This window comes from Andrena cerasifolii, chromosome 13 (assembly GCF_050908995.1).
Source record: "Andrena cerasifolii isolate SP2316 chromosome 13, iyAndCera1_principal, whole genome shotgun sequence".
NCBI lineage: Eukaryota > Metazoa > Arthropoda > Insecta > Hymenoptera > Andrenidae > Andrena > Andrena cerasifolii.
In genome coordinates, this window is record NC_135130.1 from 11,570,599 (window position 1) to 11,592,510 (window position 21,912).

The 21,912-nt window shown below is 44.3% G+C and overlaps 1 protein-coding gene across 10 annotated transcripts in view; it reads left to right on the top strand.

Annotated features, from left to right (window-relative positions):
- The window catches only part of LOC143375769 (venom dipeptidyl peptidase 4), a 116,359-nt gene that overhangs the window by 42,124 nt on the left and 52,323 nt on the right, over positions 1-21,912 (top strand). For all 10 annotated transcript variants that reach the window (XM_076825211.1, XM_076825210.1, XM_076825217.1 and 7 more), the window contains one exon: positions 16,899-16,951. In XM_076825211.1, the coding sequence (XP_076681326.1) occupies positions 16,899-16,951 (53 nt within the window). The remainder of the gene's footprint in view (positions 1-16,898; positions 16,952-21,912) is intronic.

Below are 21,912 nucleotides of genomic sequence, written 5' to 3' on the forward strand. Positions count from 1 at the left end.
AGCAAATATGCAAGTCCCCAATTTTCCTGTATCTACATGTACGCATTAAAAATGTATAGGACCTGGATGCCCTGGTCTCACCGCGAGGAAGAAATTCTTGACGTTATTCGACAGGAATAAATGATACACTGTAGGTAAAAGTCTTCAATTTTAGTTATTTTTCAACCGATTGCCATTTCTTAACCCTCTATGGTCACACCTTCCTATAATCTCAAATTAGTCACATCAGGTAACTTTGAGTTACCATTTTCGTATTTTTGAATTTTTTAACTTTTCAAGCCCTAATACTTTTTTTTCTAGAAATGTAAATTTTGATACGAGGAAATTTGTAGTTCAAGAAAAGCCATTTTCCACGGTTCTGGAAAAAAGTGTTTTTTTTTTTGCGATAAATCTCCTTTGGATTAATCTAAAGTAGCATAGCAATTCAATTACTCGCTAAAATTCCCCCAATTTGTCGTTCACAACTTAAAAAGTTTCATTGTAGTTTAATCGAGGGTGCTATTTGAATTTCACTCACCCCTTGTACTTTTTGTCTGGCAAAGAGGTGATACTCTAATCAGGAGTTATCAGCGGGAACCGGGGTACACGCGAAACCAATTACCTTCGTCATGCAAGCCTTTTATTGTACGGCTCATTCCGTACCCTTTGAAATACACGCTACTGTGTGCCGTGCAAAGCTAATTACTTCCCTTATGCAATTCTTTTCTCTTTTAATCCCTGGTGTTCCCAGCCGAACGTTGGAAATATATTTTCTAGTAATCTCTTGCTGGACATGGCTTCAAGTGCAGTGGAGACATCAGAGTGCTCTATCGGGCGCATAATTCCGGGCGCAGTCGAGTAGCAAAGATAGTTTCAAATAAAAATAAGATTCACCGAACCGTGAATTCAGCGTGAAACACTCAAAAAGTGCTGCACCCAATCCGATTCGTCTGCTCATCTGTAGGCAGCGAATACGCAAACTATTCGACTTGCTGTAGGAACTGGGAAGGTAGCAATTCCAAATGACAGAAGCAGCTTCGGCCGCGTTCCTTTAGACGCCCCCGATGCTGCTTGCATTAATCTCGAATGCGGCGGGGAGCCCATTAGCGCATGCACTGTTCAGGGAATCGGATTGGCGAACGCATGGCGAGCTGATTATGATAATGAATCGCTTCGGGCAATTTCGAGCGCACAGTCGCGATCTTGCGACAGATGCTTCGTTAGCCATCGAATGAGAATGGCAACGATAACGACTGGCAGCGCGCGGAACATACCTGGCAAGTAGTCGGCGCGAAGCTGAAAACTACCTAACAGCTTCTCTTCCGATTCTTTCCATTTCTATGAGAAGCAACAATTGTAAACGGGCGTTAAGGTATTATAACGTTAATTAACTCTTCAGCTACCCGGACGTCGTATTGCTAACGAGGCTAAATCATTCTCATGCATATATGTAGAAATATCTGGCGAAGAATTCTTGCACCCCGATAGCTCGTTCTCCTGACATTCCACGAGGACCGCCAAATTTTCACGATATTTCACGCGCTCCGTAATTAAACGGGCACGTTTTTGGCAGAACGGTACGTTTTTCCGATCCCCTCCGATCGAAATACGTGCTCAAAACCGGGAGTCGACCGTCCGTGCAGAATTTTGAAGTAATTGGGGACACCGCAGTTAACCTGATAAAGCTCGCGTTTCATCCTATCGCCGGGAGTTTCGTTGGTATTGTCACGCTCTACGGTGTAAATTGAGGCACGACCACGCGTTACATTTCATTTCTCCTCCAGATCAAACCTAACCCTGTGGAACATGAACGTGACATAGTTTAAATTAAGCTGTCGAAATAAATCCACGTCTATCTCGCTGAATTAGACCTAACAGAGGCCTAAATGACCTAGCAGAGACCTAAATAGCCTAACAGAAGCATAAATCGCCTAATCGTGACCTAAACGACCTAACTAAAGATCTAAAAGACTTAATCAAGCCCGAATCGTGAAAAATAGTGACGTAAGTAACATTTGACGAGGTAATGCCGAATATGCCTCCAATCTCCCTAATTTTATTGCACCAAAAGTACCGCTACTCTATTCTTCTGATCTGTCTCGTTATTCTATGCATATACCTACCACTAGCAGCCTCGGGAAGAAGGGCCCTGTAGCTTCAGAATGATCGTTAGCTTGATTTATTTTGCCCTACCGCACCTGGCACCCCGATCCCCCGAATAACTCTAAAATAATAGCCAACGATGCAAATTTCCAAGACAGCTGCCGAACCCCGGACTGAAAAACGCGGCCGGAATCTCCCTGGAACTGATAAGGGTCCGTGCGCCGGGCGCTTCCTGATTTACATTGGTCCACTTCGTCCGAATTTCTGACCAGCCGCCCTCAAATCATGTCGAACTATAAGTGCACCGACCGCAATTCTCGTGACCCTCGTGTATCGCCCCTAATCCACGGTAATTCCAACTGCATTAGGATTAATTCTTAACGTATTGGAATCGATAGGGCCACGGCGGATGTGGAAATTTACTCGTTCGCTTGGCCATGCATTCTGCAGGCAGCTCGTAACCAGAGGACTCGCGTGATAATTACCAGTACCCCGAGAAGACAAGGGTCTCGGAGCTCAAATTGCCCGCCGCCTATCGGTATATAGGAGAAGCACCAACAGAACGACAAGTGGACGAGCAAAATTCCCTGGGATTTATCTGCCCTCGCCCCCTTCGATTTATACACTCAAATCAATTACTCTTATTCGAAAACCCATAGACGCGGCTGTCAAGCTCGTGGAAAGCTCGTCAACGATATCATGGCGCTATTGTCTACAACAAAGGGAAACAATTTGCACGCGGCTAGCAAGACAAAACCGAGCGCAGAGGGCAGGCCGATCGCGACCGATCCGTCGCGAGTGGTTTACGTGTAAACCGTTAACCCTGATCGCTGCAATTTCGCTCGAATTGCTGAATTCATCGTTTTGTACTGGCCACGGTTATCGTGTACCGGTCGATCCCCGCTTTGCCTATGAAAACGGCAAAACGGCACCATAGAATGTGGCGCGCGGCAGATGTCTGGGCCATTCTGTGCCAAATCATCGCGGCTCGCTGCTCGAGCGCCGTCGATTTTTATAAAATCCTGCGGATTCTTATATTTTACGCGGAAATTCAATCTCGAGGAATTTCCCGAGGAATTCGACTGACCTGGATCTTTATGGAATTCGATAGATCCTTAAATCGCGGGCGGCGGAATTTCGTCCGACGGAATTTTAACGTAACTAGGCTGCCTGCCTTGTGGTACCTAAAAACGCTCGTGAAAATTGACGAACTGAAACGCGTTCGTGCAGGACCATTAATACAATGCCACTCATTGGCTCCCGAATGGAATTGCCGGGTCCTACTAATTTCATTCTTGGCGCGGAATGGCAATAAATGAATAATTATTTGCGCCAACCGGGCGGATGTTTAACCGCGCGTAGATTATAGGAACTGATAAATAAATCTTCCTCACGCGGACACGAATATACGAAATGTTATTGAGGTGTAATTTATGCGCCGTATAAATTTGAAGTTGTGACGCGTAAAGGAAAGCAGTGACGCGGATCGATCGTCGAAAAATCGAGCAAATAATTAGCGACAGTCGGGCGCACATTAATTTTCAAGTTTCGTTGCTGACGAATTCCACCTCCCCCCGCAGCGGCGACAAATAAACAAGTTGCCAACGGCGCGCGGCACATTGATCTTCGGCTCCAGTCGATTCAACGTACCAACTTCGCTCCGAACGTAAAGCGGCCGGGTAAATAAATTATCGTCGAACAGTGACGCGAATGAAATTCATTATCGATCCGGCGTGAATTCGAAGGAATGCCTGTAGAATAGTGGCTGGCGAGGTTCCCTACACCGGTTAATTATTCGGACGGCTCTGCGCGTCGCGGAAATGATGTTCACTTCGAAATTTTGTCTGTAGGGTAGGTAGGTCCGAGGCTGTCGGTACACCTGAGGTAAAACGGCTATTAAAGCTAGCGCTGATATTATTTATTTTATCAGAACAAACCTAGTGCGTTCAGAATTTTATGCTGGGGGTTGAAAATTGAAGTCGTCACATCTGCACATTTCTCTCGAGCTGTCGGGAGAGACCCACATGATTATTCATGAAAAATATCAAAGAAGCAAGCAAAATTATTTACAACTACAGATTTATTGAAATTTTATTTGTTTACGCTAAACAAGTAAAGAACACATGAAACACAAAGTGAAGAATTACGTACCGGTGATTAACAAAGCAAATGAATACGGAAGTGAAAAAATATAAAAATATAAAAAAAATTATCTCTCGCAAAATATTGTAAATTTAACCGATGGAATAAAGTTTACAAAGTGAGTCATCCCTCACCCACAATTTGAAAGTGAACCATTTATCCTAATCATAACTCTCCTTTCGGCAGGGAGAGATGGTCCTCTCGTTAGCTTTGAAAGGAAGGATTAATATGACCCAATACTTTCGCTGTTCAGCAAAAATTAACTTAGAAGTATATTTTGAATACGACTCTGTGCACTACAGTTTTATAAAAGAGGTTAAATGATGCCATAAACTCCAATTACCTTTTAAAACCTATAAATCCAGAAAAGCACAGAAGGAAGCAGTTGGTCTGCACTTTAACGCGTTTTTGCGTATAGAGCCTGAAATCTAGCAACTGGCAGGTGCACCAATTTTGAATCACCCTATACATGCGATGCATTGAAATCTCGGAGAACGTTGGCAGGTTGTAAGGCAAGCGCGACATCCGTCAATGCGTCAATAAACAACGATCATGTGCAGCGGGTTGCGGGACAACCGCGGGGGATTCCCTATGTCAAACCCGCGCGAGAGTTGGATGGCAAAACGCAAACGAGAAAACACACAATAACCACGGGCGGCTGTATTTATCGCGTAGCCCCAATTTCATCGTCCCGGGCTATGAATTCCACACGCTGAATACGCCCATGCATTATGTATCCTGAGAATGTGTAAACTCGCCCAACAGAATTGCCTGCATTTATTGCGATTTAACACGCCGCCTTTGAATAAAACATCGCCGTCTAACGACCGCCATTGCTCGCGTTTTTCCGCCGCCCGGAGGATGGCGGCCTCGTTTTGTCACGAATTATCGCTAGAAGCGCCGATTGAAATAGCGACCTCGCGGGGCGAGCCCGCTACATCGCTGGCTGCCGGGAAGTTTCTTTGGCAAAGCGTGATTTTCTGGATTCGGGTATCAGGGATGCCCTCGGTCGTTTCGTTCGCTGCATTGTTCTTGGTGCTTTTCCAGAGCTACATGTAGAGAAGAATGTTTCTTATGGCGGTGGTCTTGATTTCTCTATGTAGACACGTGAAATCGCTTGGAGATTTTGGTAAACCATGTTTCGAGTTTCAAGGGGGCATTTCTCTGTGACGCCTAGATGAAATCGATTTTTTTTTCATTTATAGAAAATATATACATTTCAGATTGTATTGATTTTATTTTTTATTTTTTGAAAATATATATGTTTCAGAATGAAACCTAAATAAAAGAAACATTTATGTGCGACGAACGTGTACCCAAATAAACTACAAAAAGAATCATAACGATGGACGTACGTATCGCTTCAAAAAAACATCCTGAAAATTGATCAATTTTGTAACGAGACAGTGGAATGATCGTTTAAAGTTGGATTCAATTCCTGAAAACTGTCAGTTGTCTAAATTGTACAGCAATCTATACCTGCCGGAACCCGAAGTGGGAAGAGCCACGAAACGTCAAACACGGCGTCTATTGAATCAATTATCCCCCAAATAAATTCGATAATCTATATGTAGCATGTCTCAAACGCAAATGGAACGAACGATGGGGTTCGTTTCCATTTGGTGCCGCGGCTTTATTCGTATCGGTCTCGGCGTTTCGAGTCGATTAAAGCCATCCACAGGCAGATGCGAAGGTAATCGAGTGGTCGCTCTTGGCGAGATGCTAACGCCTTGTGTCGGAGGGTAGTCAGAAGTGGCTGCGGAATAAGCGGAGGAAAACAGATCTGCCCGGGGTTTTAAGGAAATTTCGTGTTCCCTCGCGAAGCGTAGGAAAATTAGCTACGTAAGAAACGACTGACGTCGGCCCCTCGAGGCCATTGCATATTCCCCCTGATGAAGTTTGAAAAACTGGACGGCTTTTGGTTAAGATATCTAGCCTCTTCTTCTTCCTCTGTATTGTTCCTTTTAGCGCGGGAGTATCCGCAGATAGCAAACATTTATGCATGCATGAAGCCACGGCTGTGTATGCTCTTCTTAAGCTTGCATTCAATTAAAGATGGCGAGGTCTGATTAGAAGCCGCAGCGATTGTAACCAGGGCGCAGCACTGGGAACTTCCCAGGAACTGCATTTTTGTTTAAAGAGATCTAGGATGTGGTGGGTTTAGGAGCGTTGCACTCTTTTCAGACCTCCTTAAGAGCAGAGATAAACTTGCCCGAGAAATGTAAATTAGATGGGAAAGTATGGAGAAGTACGTAGTTCGCGCGTACACCCGCATTTAGAGCACGCAGTTGGGGTTTTGCCAAAGTGTACGGATTACTTTGTGTTTCGGGACCTTCTTTTTGCCAGTTTGTACAGGGTCTAGAATTAACTCCACCCGATACTATGGTCCATAACAATGGCGCATGCTCTCGTCTTCCACGGTCAACTATTAATTCTCATCAGAAATAGGTACTAGCCTGATAATCGCGCAAGACTTGCTCGGAGTTCGAAGAATCGCCCGTTATTGAGCTCGGCGAATGGTCCATTAGGCGGACATGGCAGAGACATTCATTCGGGATTGGAATATTTTATTTGTAGGCAGTGTATCGATCATGTCGATAGAAACACCGAGAGCGCCACGGTTTTTAGCAGCGCTTTGATTTATTTCAAGAACTACGTACTATATGAGTCACTACAGCTGGAATGCTGCCAGCTGAACTGAATAGGTGGTCGCGCTCGCCTCTGGGAAATTAAGTGTGTGCAAGCAAAAACGTGCGAAACCAAAAACGCCACGCCGACAACCCCGACAAGTACACTTAGATCCCTTGTGGGTGCAATCTACTGCATAGCACATGTACAGCTTCGAGCTGTCTCCACGTGGCAGACGAATATAGCGGCCGCGGTAAGGTGCCCATCGAGGTTAGGGATAGAAGATCGGTAGGCGCGGAACGTGAAATGATAGAGTAGCGCTCGATCGCTCCACCAGATTCGTTTATCGCCGCATGGAGTCCGCGTGCATCCCTGTTTCTCCTTTTTTCGCCGGCGGATCAACTGTTATTATCAATGCAGAGTGCAATTTGCATCTGCTGGCCGCCGGAGCAATTGGCGTTATTAAACGCTGCGGACCAGTGAACTCGATCTAAATCGGTATTCCCGCGACATTACTCATTAAACGAAGTTGGCAGCACGTGAAAATGCAATTCGCCCTGGCAAGTTGGGTATGAAAACGCGCGGAACGAAGACACCGGATCGAGGTGGGAAAACCACTGCCTCAAATTAAACGAACTCGTCGCTTGCGTACAGGGCGGTTCAAAAATCAAGTCGCTGAATATTTTGAGCCTGTTTTTTTTGGGAACAAAGCATATAATATATAAGCACAGTATATAAAGTGGTTAGGAATTATAATTCGAAACGTTCGCTTTCTACGAATAGTCTTTTTCGCATTTTAGATCCGCACGAGTTTACAGGAATATAGTCGTACATTTTTCTGACACCCAGTGTATTGGGTTGGGAATTGCCACGGGGATTCGCTTATCGTTACGATAAGGATCTGTATTTTCCTGCGAACGAAAATTCCACCGTGATTTTCCCACCGTCGTTTCCTACCCCGAAATGCTGATAAACAAATTTTATCGTTTAATCGCCGCGTGACTGCTGTTTAAAAAGAGCGGAACGGTAAATGAATTTATCCGTTTTAATCGCAGTTACCGCGTGGAAATTTTTCGGTTAACCCCTGTCGCTGGATATTATGGTCAGGGCTCGATCCAGGGAGCTGCACAAAGGGCAACTGCCCAAATTGGTTAATTGGTAATTTATGAATATTAAATTTTTTATAAAACAAAAGGCGTTTATTATTCAACAAATACCTACAACAATTTCACTCCCTGTCACAAATTATATTTTCAAATTATTATTTATAATTCAATATAAAGGGCGGCAGAAAACATTTTTGACTATGGTATCTGCGAAAGTTTTGAGATTCTTTCGGTGTTTTTGAATATCTTATATCTACGTATATATTCCCAGATGCCAATCTTCCAAAGGGACTTCCCCCGTTAATCCTTAAAGAGCGCCCAGCAGCAGTCCACTTAACCTCAAATTAGAAGGGACAAAAGTTGGGATGCACAGGCGCCTGTATTACAATAGAATGGAGTAGGATGCTGGTACGTGAAACACGTGAGTTGTGGTTATGCGGTATGCGGGCATGCGAATAACCCGAGGGAAGATTGGCTCGCAAGGCTGCCATCGAATAGAACGTTTGTTGAAACGATCACGCGAAATGAACCGACCGAATTTCCATGCGACTCGAGCGCCTCCTACGATCATCTTTAATGGCTCTTTCCTCACGATGCCCATGGTTTCCGCCGGTCGAGGGGAATCCCCTGCTAGATACCTCTCAGCAAATTGAACAGCTATTAATATATCCAGAGTGCATCCATTGCAATACCTAACCTTACAGCGATCTTCGGTAAAGGGAATAGCGAATTTCGAATCAGGTCAGAGGTTTTCGCAGGACCGCGTGTGCTGCCGTGTAATTCGAACGTTCACTCGGTCTGCTTATTGTTAGTGCGGTTACCGTCCGCAGGACAGGCAGCGCCATGCATGTATTAACGAGCCCGACTCGATATTTTTTCCCAGTGACGCGTGTAATTATGCCCGGCGCACGTTTGCCTGTCGAGACAATTAAATCTAAAACTCGGAACAGGGGAGTTTCCGTGACCCGTGCATAATGGACGGCGGCAGAATCACGAGAATTCTAATGTCTCGCTCGTGCGAACCGTTTAGACAGGGGCATGTAACGCAATTATTATCTTTGCACATCAAGGTTATTATGCAATTATGTGTGCGCGTGCCTGCGTACACGCGCTTCGGTAACGGTGTTTGATGAAACGTCGGAACGGCTTGGAAATCGCGCAGCAATTTAGCAGAGTACCGCTTCGGGTAATCACGGTAATCGTTTGACACAGGCTCGTTGACAGAAGTAGCAATGCGCGGCACAATTATTTTCACGCCGCCAAGTTGTAGCTCAGTGGCACCTACTTTTTCACAACGTGCTTGGCGAAAAAAATCTCTATTTTTCAGACTTCCGAGGGTTATTATTTTGACTTAAGAATAAAAGCGTACTATTGCCTCCAATTAGTAATCCCATTAACTACATAACCTACAAACTGCATACTGGTATATACGGGCTTTTAGAAGCGACGATCGAGTTCATACCTCGAGGGGCCATTTCTCAAGCATCAGTGTGTCACTACATCCTCCGATATCGTCGCACAAACACGAGGCAAGCTAAAAATCATCCAACAATGCAGCCCCAGCAATCCTTTCCGGATAGTCCCTTTCCATTCTATTCCCCCTGCAGAGGGATTTCCCCGTGCACCGGCAGTCGCGGTCGCGTCTTTGATCCCACGGTCAATCGCGCCCCAAGTTTCCCATCATCCTCTTTTTCTCGGCCGACGAATGGTATATCCGTGGTTTTTCACAAAATCGGCCATTAGCCGACTGGCCGTGGCATTAGTCGCGCGGAATCGCTTTATTCCGCGTCGCCGAGGCCAAGCTAAATTCGCGCGCTGTTGCCGGCAGAGCAGGGCGGCCGGAGGGGGGGGGGGGGGGAAACGTGAGCAAGCATCGAGGCATTAGGCAATTGAATCGCGACGGCGTTTAAGGTGGCCGTTTTTGTCGTCGGCAGTGCATAAATATGAACGCGGGATCGAAACGCTCTCCCGATATCTCGGCGAGATTTATTGCCTTCGTTCCTTTGTGCCGCGCGCCGTCGCGGCCGAGAAACTTGCTTGTTGTGTCGCGATATTTTTGCCGGGTGTTCGATTCGAGGAGAAACCTGAGACGGGAGGAGCTTCAAGGAGCGCAGCCAATGGGGTATGGAAATTCTTTTGTTAATGGGCGAAACGTACTGGTGGAGTATTTGTGTCGTCACTTTTTATAGGCGCTGTAGTGTGCGAAGTGGATTTTTTTAAACCGGACGCATTTTCTTCTCTCTTTCGCGGTGATTAAAAGATTGCGGGGTCTTAGCTTCCAGCAGGTTGCCCCAGTTTGGCGAGACCTGGGTCAAGAAATTACTTTTTCCTCTCTCTTTCGAATGTGACAATATTAATCCACGGCAGGACAGTAAATATATTGCTTCGAAATTTAATGGAACAATGCGGATAAATCTGCTGCTACAAGTTTATACAGACGAAAAGTCAATGGATTAACGCGTCCTTTTTTTTTATCTGGAATTATTTGAATCACTGGTAATGGAGTGCTTCCCTGTTTCCTTCCGTGTGAATTACAAAAGCCTGGCACGCTGAAAAAAAAAGAGGAGGAAGAATGAGAACAAAGGAATGGAACACGAATCACGAAACGCCATCGTTGGTTTTGGTAAATAACAACCGGCACGTAGCGGTGTGCGTTGCACGAAGATCCTTTTTGCATTTCCAGCGTTGCAGTGTTGACACAGCGTTTTCTCCACCGCCAGAGGAAGGATCCAGTTTCGCAGTTTCTCTTCAGCGCGGTGCAGATTATTTCGATAAAAAATTCTACCGCGCGGGATCGGTTGATGTAGATTGAACGTAAAAAATCGTCACTCCTCGGTTAATCCCCTTTATTCTAAAAACACACATGTTCCCATCGTTTTATCTCGAAATATACAATTGTAAATCGACCAAATCGCTCGGACAACGTTTGCCAAGATGATCGAATGGGGCCACGTGGCAGGCAGCGCGCGGCACATGGTGATATAATATTCGCAGGGCAAACGAGACGGCACCGAAACTCGTCGACGCCGTCTGGTGCATGCGGACGCCACCGGAACGAATTTCGGAACGCATAATCGAGGACGCTAACGCATTTACGCGAAAATAACCGCAGCGGTGGTTACGTCTTGTGCGTTCACTAGGACAGTATTGATCTTCTGCGTATTTCCCACACCCCCTTCATCACCCCCATCCCTCCCCGCCGCGCACCCCTTATCCGCGCTGCTCTTCTGCGTACACCGCTGCCGACGTATTATCATTCCCATGGCCGTTTCGTTTATATAGGGACCATTTTTCCAGCACCTGCCTGGTCGATTAATTAGCCTAGAGAATTTCGGGTCCGACGGGCTCCTGGCGTATTTAAATTAAACCCTACTCCACGCTGGGAAAATGCCCATCCGCACCCACCTTCCCTCCCGCAAACCATGTCCCTTTACAGTGGGGTTTTTTCTATTCTATTTTCTATTTAAAAAGCATTTGTGAAGAACACTTTTCTGGTGAAATTGCGAATGCACCCCCTCGGATGTACTTGACTGTTTCTTCCGTGTTCTACGCTTTTTAAGCGGGTTGCAGGTGGGAAATATTTTTGAGCAGGATGGAAAGGGGAAGGTAGGAAATGAAAGGCGCGCGCAATTATTCATCATCGCTTTTCCATTTTTTTTTTGTATTCTTTTTCCATTGCTTCAATTTTTTTAATGCACTGCTATTCTGGGTGTTTGTTTAAAGGGAGGAATTAGGGGATAAGAATAGATGAAGGGCTTTGTGGGTTTCATTTATTATTTATTTTTTGGATTGTGTATTTCGTTTGTCATACAGCCTCCCGTTTTAGGAGGTTATTAAAAGCGCGAACTTTCGGCGAATAATTAAATTGCTCGCGGATCGGGGGTTTCGGCCCTGGGCGATTTTGCTGTCTTCTTTGTCCCGTTTTAGCAAGCCGTTGATAACGAGAATTTTTTTCTTTCACCCTTTCGCTTCTGCTTTTTCTCTTATTCTGTCTCGTTGCCATGGATTATTGACAACTCTGGGAATTAATCTGCTGCTGTGTTGCACACTACGGAATTTAATATCATTAAATTTTTCCATCAGTAAACGCGCGGGGATGTGAATAATTGATGCAGGCTTTTTCACAAATATCGCGCTGCAATCTTTTTACCTGAATATTTCACGATGAAAATGGTTTTGCTGAAGCTGGGGTTTGTTGCATTCAATTGGTAGCTTTAACCACTGCACTCAGAATTTTATAAAATTTCTTTGCGTAATAACCGTGCTTAATATTCTGCAGTTGGGGAAGTAAGCAAGGTGATCTGCACCGACAATAATGTGCTGCGTAAATTAAATTAATTGTCTTGTGGAAGATATACAACCCTATTGCCTTGTTGACATTATGTTTAACGAGATCTTTGTTCGGTGCCACTCCACTCATCCGTGACTGCGAAATAATTATACCGTTGTTTGGAATTTAACAAAATACAGTTGGGTTTATTCAACTTGATTTTATAATGCATCAGTCATACAATTCGTTCGTTTTAAATAAATACTATTACGAGACTCTGAAATATTTGGAATTTGTTTGTAGAAATATTTGGAAGTCGCAGATTGTTAAAGCTTGCGAGTTTGTGTGCAATGGATCATTACGCTTGTACTTTACCATCTGTAATTAGCACTGCCCACATGGTGCAACAGAGTTGTAAAATAGTTTCTATGGTTCTCATACGTTACATTTGCAATATCACATTCAGTGAAATGTAAATGTGAAGTGTAATGTGTAAAGCGTAACTGTGTTGTGTGAAGTGTAATTTGTAAAGTGTAATGTGTGATGTGAAAAGTGCTGTGTTCTGATTTGCTGTGCAAATTGCTGTGTTACCCTATATAACAAAGTTGTAAACGTTTGAAGTTTGTGGCATTTGAGCAGCTGGCTGTAGGGCATGGTGTCAGCGCAGCGAGTTGCCGCCACTCTGCGCGGCGGGTTGCATGCTGCTTGCAGCTAGGAACACAAACTTCGTTATGAGACGCAGCATGGGAAAATATTACCAGTCAAAACTGATTCTCTATCGTTCTCCATAACTCACAAAAGTTTCAATAGCAACATACCTTCCACAGTGCGCAATAATTGCAATAAAGCTTCTTCGTGTCATATGTAAACGTATGCACAATGGGTAACAAGTATCACAAGAAATTCGTGGAATTATTCCATTACATACAAGGGACAAATGAATCCTAATTCCTGCTGCAATTCTGCCCTGATAAGAGTCACTGCCGCACCTAGGAGTCCATGTTTCCTGGCATTATCTTCGTCCTTTTGCATTTCACGAATCTCACGGCCCTGTGTGTGCAGAGAGGCGCCACTGCATTGCAAATTGCGTCCGTGTTGCGCACGATTATGAAGAATTTACAGTCAGCGGGCTTAAGCTTCGTCCTTATGAAATATTCCCGCGCAGTTTGTTTGACGTTTGCCACGGATAAAGGGGATATTCCATTGGTTGCGCGCGAGCAGCGTGTACATTTTAATGACGCTCCCATTATACGTGGACCTTAATGTGACTTAAATGACCGTATTTATGCTGCAACATAAATAAATGGACGCGATCCCAAGACTGTTTCTTGGCCCTTTCTTCTACTTTGCTGCTGGAGCGTGAATGGCACCTGCCATAATAGCGAGGAAACGCAAGCTTCTCCTGGAATTATTAAGTATTTGATACATTGTAATTTGTTTAATATATACCTGTACACGAGTGACCTAGAAAATTATTTACTCTCCTTCCTATTTCATTTTATTCACACGCAGATGCAATGCAGGTGTGTCAATTATTGCAATCTCATAAATAGAACAACGTTCTAGCATATAGAATTTAATTGCGAAATTATCGATTTCCACATGTGACGCAGAACTACAAAATCCGACCTACAGAGATAAGCGACAAGTTTGGACCGCGAACTAAAAAGCCAAATCGATATACAATTGGGCTAGTTGTGCGGAAAGCTAAATGCGGAATGGCAAAAAATTAGTTAAACACAGTACGGATCCCATAATTTTGTGATCTTTGCGATTTTGTGAACAACTCTTATATTATCTAATTATTAAAACTACCAAGCCATAGTCTTAGGCTTAAAGAAGCAAAAGCCACAGAAAATTTAAAATACTATTAATTATACTGCTCACTATTAAATAATTCAATAAAAGGCATTGCAAAAATTGTTTAATGTACATTTAATGGCAAAATACTGGAACAATTATAAGATCCCAAACGAACCACACGAAGCGGCCGAAACTAGCGTGAAATTGGATCACCACTTGCTTGAAGTTGCAAATCGTAACTCGACCGCATATTAAAGCAACAGAATTCGTGGTTTAATAGCAAAATCAAAGCGACCGAGTCCCAAATTGAACGGTACAAGTTGAAGCCGCGCGGCCCCGAGTCTTGTCCCATAAAATTGAAGTTTCCCAGTTTCTGATTTAATTACAAAATTGAAGCGTCCGTGCCCCCCTTCCCCGGTTGGGCATCAAAACAGAAACCCTCCAAGTTCCGATCGAGCCGCAAATCCGAGGGCGGGGAGCCCTCAAATTCGCCCGCAAAATCGAACCGCCCGAAATCCCGATTCGTCCCGCAGAATTGACCGTGCAAAGATTCTGTATCGTCCCGTAAAACTGACGCCCCCAAGCCCCGAAATCCGTGCGGAAAATCCGGGCCGCTGCCACCCCTCCTACCTCCCGTGGCAAATTAAAAAACAAATTCCACGATATCAAGATTTAACTCCGCCCGTCGCTTTCACGCGGCCATTATCTTCGAACAGTAAATCAATTTTCGTTGCTGCTCAGTCGGCCGAAAAATCCACCGTGCAAAATATTTTGCGAGAATCGTATCTCTTGCCAGCCCGTCGCTGGAAAATCCCGCCCGATTGATCGTTACTGCACCATTCATGAGGCTGAAACGTAATTAATTAACTTTCGGCAGGCTGCTCCACGGCTCGTCCGTTTTTTCCCACGCCCTTTTTCCCGCAGGAAATTTCGCCGGATTTGCGATACTCGATTATTAAAAATCACGGGAAGCTGCTTAAATTATCTGCGCCGATGAGAACCACGAACACCCACCGGTCTGCAGAATTATTTCTGTTACGCTCGACGAAACCGTGGACGGATAAAAATTCTGCGCGTTCAAACGAGTAAAAAATGCGGTATACAGTTTTGCTGTACGACGCTTCGTTTTCGAGGAAATCCGATTTGAACGGTTTCTAAGTAGTATGGAGTTAAACAAGCGCGCCCTTGCGGTGCTCAACTTCAGGCTCAATTTCCTCGGGAACGAAGCTTCCGGGAGAAAAATGTTACTCTACATTTTCGATGCATTTTTGCTTGTAGAAAAAGTCCCTACTCGGTTATAGCCGCTCGTCACGAATATTACGCATTTATCACTGTTTTTTTAGCGTTATTTGCTTACGTTGGCGTAATTTCTAGGGTATAAAAATTCAGATATAAATACAAACACGGCTCACGAGCATCAGCGTCGATTTAAATGGGAAATATAAGCGGCTTGATGAAGTGGCGCGTGACACGAGAGGGGAAAGTGACAATTGTCCAGCAGAAACGAGTCCCGCAGTCGATAATCAGTCCCGCGCAATACGTTAAAGTGGCGTTATACCGCTCTTATCGGGGGTCAGCATGATAAACGGAGCCGTGTTCTGAAAGACTTAATGGAGGCAAAACAGCGTGGCGAGAGTATCGTGAATCTTTTGGTATCGTAGCAGGCTATGTTCGATAGTATCGCATGCCCACGGCCTCCTACCCCCGTTTTGTTATTTATCGCCAGAGTCTTGCCGTTTTTCGTTAATCGATCGCCAGAGAATTTTGTGTGTTACCTGGTAGATAAAGGTGCCTCGGAGTGATCGGCAGTTTTATAATACATTCACACCGACCGATCTTTTTTGCCGAGTGCAGCGCGCTTCCAGATGTAAAAGGAACTGCAGGTGCCGTTATTACGTCATGCCTGGAAATCGATAGGGAGGGTAGTATTTGAATTCCCTGCGGGCGAAAAATTACAATGTCCTCGATAAAGGTTCTCCGTACGACCTATGAAACATAAGGGAAGAACGCAGAAGTGCAATAACCACTTACATTCACAAAGATAAGCACTGCCGAGGCGATCTCAATACTCGTTGCACCGACTTGGCACTTACGTACGTTCTTCCCCGAACGATCTCGAGCATACGAGCACGTACTCCGGCCGCAGAATTATGATGGCATCTATTAGAATGCAAAAAAAAACGAAGAAGTGGCATTGGGGTTCGGAGGTACTTCGCAGTTTTAACTCTGTGAAATTTTATTCCATCGAGAGATACATTTCTCCCGCTGAACAGCGTCAGGAGAAATTTACACGCGCTTTAAAATGCATCGCAAGGAAGACAAGGATCATCGTCCCACATTTCGAGAATTAAAATTATGGCTGTAATTTTACTTTACGGCGCGCTGTAACTATTATCTTTTTCCATTCGGGAATACAAATTGTGGTCCCGCCACCTCCCGCCTGTGCTGCTAAATTATATCGCATTTTATGCGCGTAAAATAGCGCGGAAATATAAATTCAAAAATCCGCTGTGTCACCATTCTATTAAATTCGGGTTTGACTTTCTGCGCCAGCGCTTGGGGAAAATGCAGGGGCTCTTCTTGCCCAAGAAGAAGTGCCAATTCGATCTCAGTCTCGCAGGTTCTTGAAATTTGTTGCCTCGCGCAAAATCCACCACCTTCCAAATGCAATCTGCCATTCGGCAAATGGGATTCAAGCCCCCGAAAAGAGTATTAAAAAAAAAAAAATCGTACGACAGCCGCGTGACGATATAACCCCCGGGCGTTTATTCAACCCTTAAAAACGCGGCAGGCATCCAATTTGCCGGCAAGTTGCCCCGGTAAACACGGCTAATAAACATTCCTCGTTCCTCTTCTTTCTGTTGCAGCTCCATCGGCACACGTACCTGGCCCACTACAGGATCGTGAACCTGAAAACCTTGTAAGTAAACGAGCCACACGGCCCCGGGGCCATTTAGGATAATCGTATCTCAAACTTATTCCGCGGCCGAGTTTAGATTTGCATTTTAATCTTCGCGCTACGATGGCTGGGAGCGGCTGGCGGCGTGCAAATTACGGGCACTGACGCAAATTTCAGGCTCGTCTTCGCCGCGACACCGCCAACGCCACTGGCGAACTCCACCTAGCGGTTCTAGGCGTTAATCCGCCGTTTAAGGGTGCTTATATCACGATTAGACCCGACGTCGCCCCTCTCGAATACCATTTGTACTTCTTCGTATCCGGCTCAGCCCATTCGCGCCTTAGTTGACAGAGGTTAGGTTGGCGAGCGTGTTTAAAAAAGATGGCGGGCCGGGAAGCCCCGCGGAGACATAACCTAAAAACCCTAGGCTCGAGTAGTTTCATTCGCAGCCAATATGGATAATTTGGCATGTCAGACCTTTTAGATTTATTAGATAAGGGAAGATTGCTTGTGTGAAGATAGATACAGAATAAGTGCAGAGGTTAGAGATGGGCAAAATTTTTATTTAAATGAATGTCGAATAACGAATAAAAGTTTTAAAAAAATTATTCGTCATGTGTAGAGTACAAAAATTAACTTTATTCCTCAAATAATCTAGAGTTAAAGTAATTTTTACTTTTTATTTAGTTAATGCCCAACTCTGGTAGGGGTTACCGATATGGGAATCCCCCTATGGTGGCGGGAAAGTTTGGTTTGTAGGACGAATGAAGGCTACCGACGTCAGCGCGCGAGGTCTATATTTCTTTCAGTCGGAATTTGACGAGAAATTGCTAAGGGTTTATATTATGTACCGAATGGGTGAGACGAAACTTTGGGGAACCCCTAACAACCAATATTGTTCGAAGAGTGTTTGTTTCCCGCGAGTTTAAAAATAGTTGCGGAACTTTGCCGCTCTTTATGGTTGTATTTTAAACTTCAGCCCTTCAAGTTGGAGTTATACGGTGGCGGTAGATGAAAGCCGTCTTTCATACTCGAAGAGAATACCATGCTCTTAAGAAAGCACCGCTTAGGACGACGCGTGATGTTAGCCCGAGCTATTCTTTAATGACTTCCAGGGAACATTTAAATTTCTCACGCTTGTGAACATGGGTATCTCGAATATTTGGCTGGACACTGTTTTCTAAATTGGACGCCTGTAATAACTTTTGAACCACTTAGAAATACGCAGCTCCGCCTAAATATAGGTCCACCTAATTACGGAGGCATGAGTCTGGGTTATTTGTGGGAGCATAGGTCCTAATTAACTTTTTAAGAAAAATATAACCGTTTCCAACGTTGCTTCCCAACTTTCCTGCCACTTGAAGCTCAAAAAGCTTTAAAGCCCTGAAAGCTCCACCAACCGAGTGTGGTATAAAAAACTTTGAAGAACATTTCTGTTCAAGGAAAAGTTGAGAGCGATTCCATTCGTGGCTCTCGTAAAATTCTTCATCATACACTCTCCCCAGCCGAACAAACGATTCCAATTAGCGATCGGGAACAAAGAAGAGCGACAGTCTTCTCTCCTTTGACATCTGGTGCAATTGCGGTGAAATTGCCTTAGAAGAAAGTGGCCAGAATTACAGGGCAAAAGAATGTCAAGCTTCGGACTCATTGAGTTGTAATTGCGAAGTCGGCTTAACACTCTACGGGTTAAGTAATGGCGTCGACTCGTACGCGGAGACTTTTAGTGATATGTTAGGTTATGTTACGAGTCTTTGGGTGTTTCGTTGCAATTGTAACAGTCGCGTGTATAAGTGCCACTGATTCTGAGACTGTAATTGTTGCTGTGAATATGTCAGCAAAACTTTTACTATGAAAATATGCTTATGGTATCCCTGTGTTTAAAACCAGGATAATAATTTTCCCTAGGCCCCCTAAATGAACCATAATGGGAAAGCTGACGCAAAGTTCAGCGCAGAGGGCGCCACTAGCGCATGTACCTTTGTTGATTTCAAAATTAAAATGAGAGCCAAAGGAGAAAATTATAAAATATTATAAAATGTTTAAAAAAAAATTATGCTAAAGTTGACTTCTAATATCCTTTTTTTTTCTTTTACCAGCTTTGACATCTTTATAACCTAAAAGATGCAAGTTTATTTTTTATATCTACATAATTAATAATAGCCAATAATAATAACAACAATAATTATAGATACATACACGTATTATAGAAATTAAGAAGTAAAATAAGATAAATTAAATTCACCTAAAACAGCGATTACAAATGGTACACGTGATGGTGGCGTCACAGGTGGGAAAAAGTTGAAATCAGCTTCCGAGATTAATTTGCATGTACTAGTATTACGATTACCTCTAGTACAATTTCCTCCCTCAATTATTCTATAATTATAATCATTGGAAATATCGGTCTGACGAAACAGTAACATAAAGCGGACCAAGTGATATCACGAGTTCGCGGAATTAAATAGCCAGGGATCCGCGGAATGAGCTGATAAGTTAGGAACAAAAACTCGTGGCCAGCCGACTAGGGCAGCGCGCATGAATGAGTCTGGTGACGTGACCGGCACAATGAATGAAGTGGCGTGCAAAGAGCCAGGAACAGTGTGCGGTGAAATGTTACCACTTCTGCTGGTGACATTTTTCTTAGCCCTCGGAGACACGGGGGCTGCTACGAACGTGGAAATTTTTCCCCGCTCGCATCGAATATGAAATTCGGCCGCCGTTAGTCCAGATATAAATCCCAGACTTTAATTTCCCCATGAACATCCTGACACTGGCATTGTTTCACGGCCGACATTTCGCAGCGACTAAAACGTCTCACGAGAATTGGATATAAAACTAGTAACATTACCAATTATTGGCTTCAATTGTTATTGTGTTTAATTTGACTTCCGTAATAGGGAATATAGTATTTGACAAACACGAGAGTGCTCCCTCGTGGCCTAGGGAATTTACCACTTATGATCACTTCATAGAAAACAATAGAAATATTTCTATTGCTGCGGGTGAAGCGATGTGAATTAATCCAAAAGTTCCAAATGGAACGTAAACCAGCACAAGTGTTCTCGCAATCCCATTAAATTCAATTGCAATATTCTCAGTGTAGGAGGTGCTCCTAATTTCGCTTTCATAGAATTTACTAACCATTATGGAGCCTTCGGTAGCCCCTCGGTTTATCTTATTGCGTCGTTCACGTCGAAAATTAATTACCAGAACAGCCAGCATAGCGTACAATAAAATTCCCTCGTCGTCGAAGCGGATATATGGTTAATACAGCGCCATAAAGCAAATGTAACGTGTAGCCGCATAATAGCCGAAGCAACAATAACAGCGTAGAAAGTTCGTAGGGAACGGTGTACGGCAGAGTAATGTAGCTTCAAAATTGAATGAATGAAATCCCTCGCTGTTCGCGCGGAATCAAACCGCAGCGATTATTTGTCATACGCGATTAACGAGTCGACTGGATCTCGATCGTTTTGTTGCCGTTCCGGGTGAATTTATACAGGATCGAGCCGTCGAGTCGCTTTAGAAACATTCCAGATTCGACTGAAAAATTCCATTAGAAGCATTGTGAGCGGGAAAGAATTCCCCGGTTTCCGACCGCTTTGTGTTTGTTCAATCAAGCCTCCCCCAGTACGGATCAAGTCATTTAAACGAATTTGATTACTACCAGATACTCCGCCTGATTTCGCGTGCCTATTGAATTCTCTCCATTTTCATTCCACACGATCAGGCTGCCTGCCTTTTTGATACTCCGCTTGCGGATTATCAGAGGTTTCAGCTCGAAAAGCTGCTGCAAAAAATACCCCCAGTGCGGGGGTGCGTGTTGTACAAATCGGCACGAATATCGCTAAGTCTGGTTTAATAGCTCCAAGTAGTCAGCCGGATATTTTCTGCAATTTACCCTACTTATCGCGTAAACGTCGACCACTTGTGTAATTTTCTGCCACGTTATCAATTAGAGTGCTTCCACCGCGGAGTCTCGATTCGGGGATCAGTCCAGTCATGTGTGTCCGTGCACTTTGTAGCGAAACGGACGAGACTGGACCATAAACCCGGTTTGTACGCTACATGAATACCAGCGTCTTTATTTATGGGTTTTCACGAAGAAGTTCCCTTTGAGTGGAGGAGCTGGCCGAAAGAGCCCCGGCATCACGACGGCCGAGTCGCAGAACTTTCCATCGATTTTCCCCCGTCGTGGCTGGCATGGTACATTTTATAAATTCTATAAAATCCCACCGTCGAGCGGTGCTCGCCGCTCCTTTTATACCGCCGCGTTTCCTCTTCTCGTGATCCCCCCTTTTTGCACAGACTTCTTCCTTTTCTGCCGCTACAGGTTAACGCTCGTTACGTGGAGCTGCTGTGCGCCGGCAACAGCGGAGTAAAGAATTATTTTCCTCTACCACCTAGGGTAACATGGCCACGTGCTTCGCGGCGAATCAGCACCCATTATTAATCGCAACCGTGCCGCAAATGTCACAGAACACAGACGCCACTACATCTGTGACCGAGTTCTGGAAGTACTTGCCATATAAACGTCAATCCTAACCTAGAAAAGAAATTTTATTTCCATTTCTGTACATCGCACACAGTTGATTTTTCCGCAATTTTAATCAGATAGGGTTACCTATCCTGAAAGCATTTACTTTGAAAAAATTACAAACAAGTTGTGCTTTGTCACAAGAATTTGTTTATATTTTTCATGTCACAGGAAAAAGTTGAAACGCAAGCTCCTCTATCGAGTTAAATAATTCAACTCACAGAATGGACAAGCATGTAAAGGGCCATAAGCAGCCAGCTATCGATTTTCCCGTTTGAAATAAATATTAATCAAGCTTGGAGGCATGTGATCGGAAAGGGGAATCCCCTGGTCCCCTCCGTAGGGATCGTTTTCTGTAACACGGCAATCTCAACGGGCATAGTGCTTTGGTTTACGTCCGAGCGGCTTTTACTGCTCCTAAAATAAGGATCCTCAGGATCCC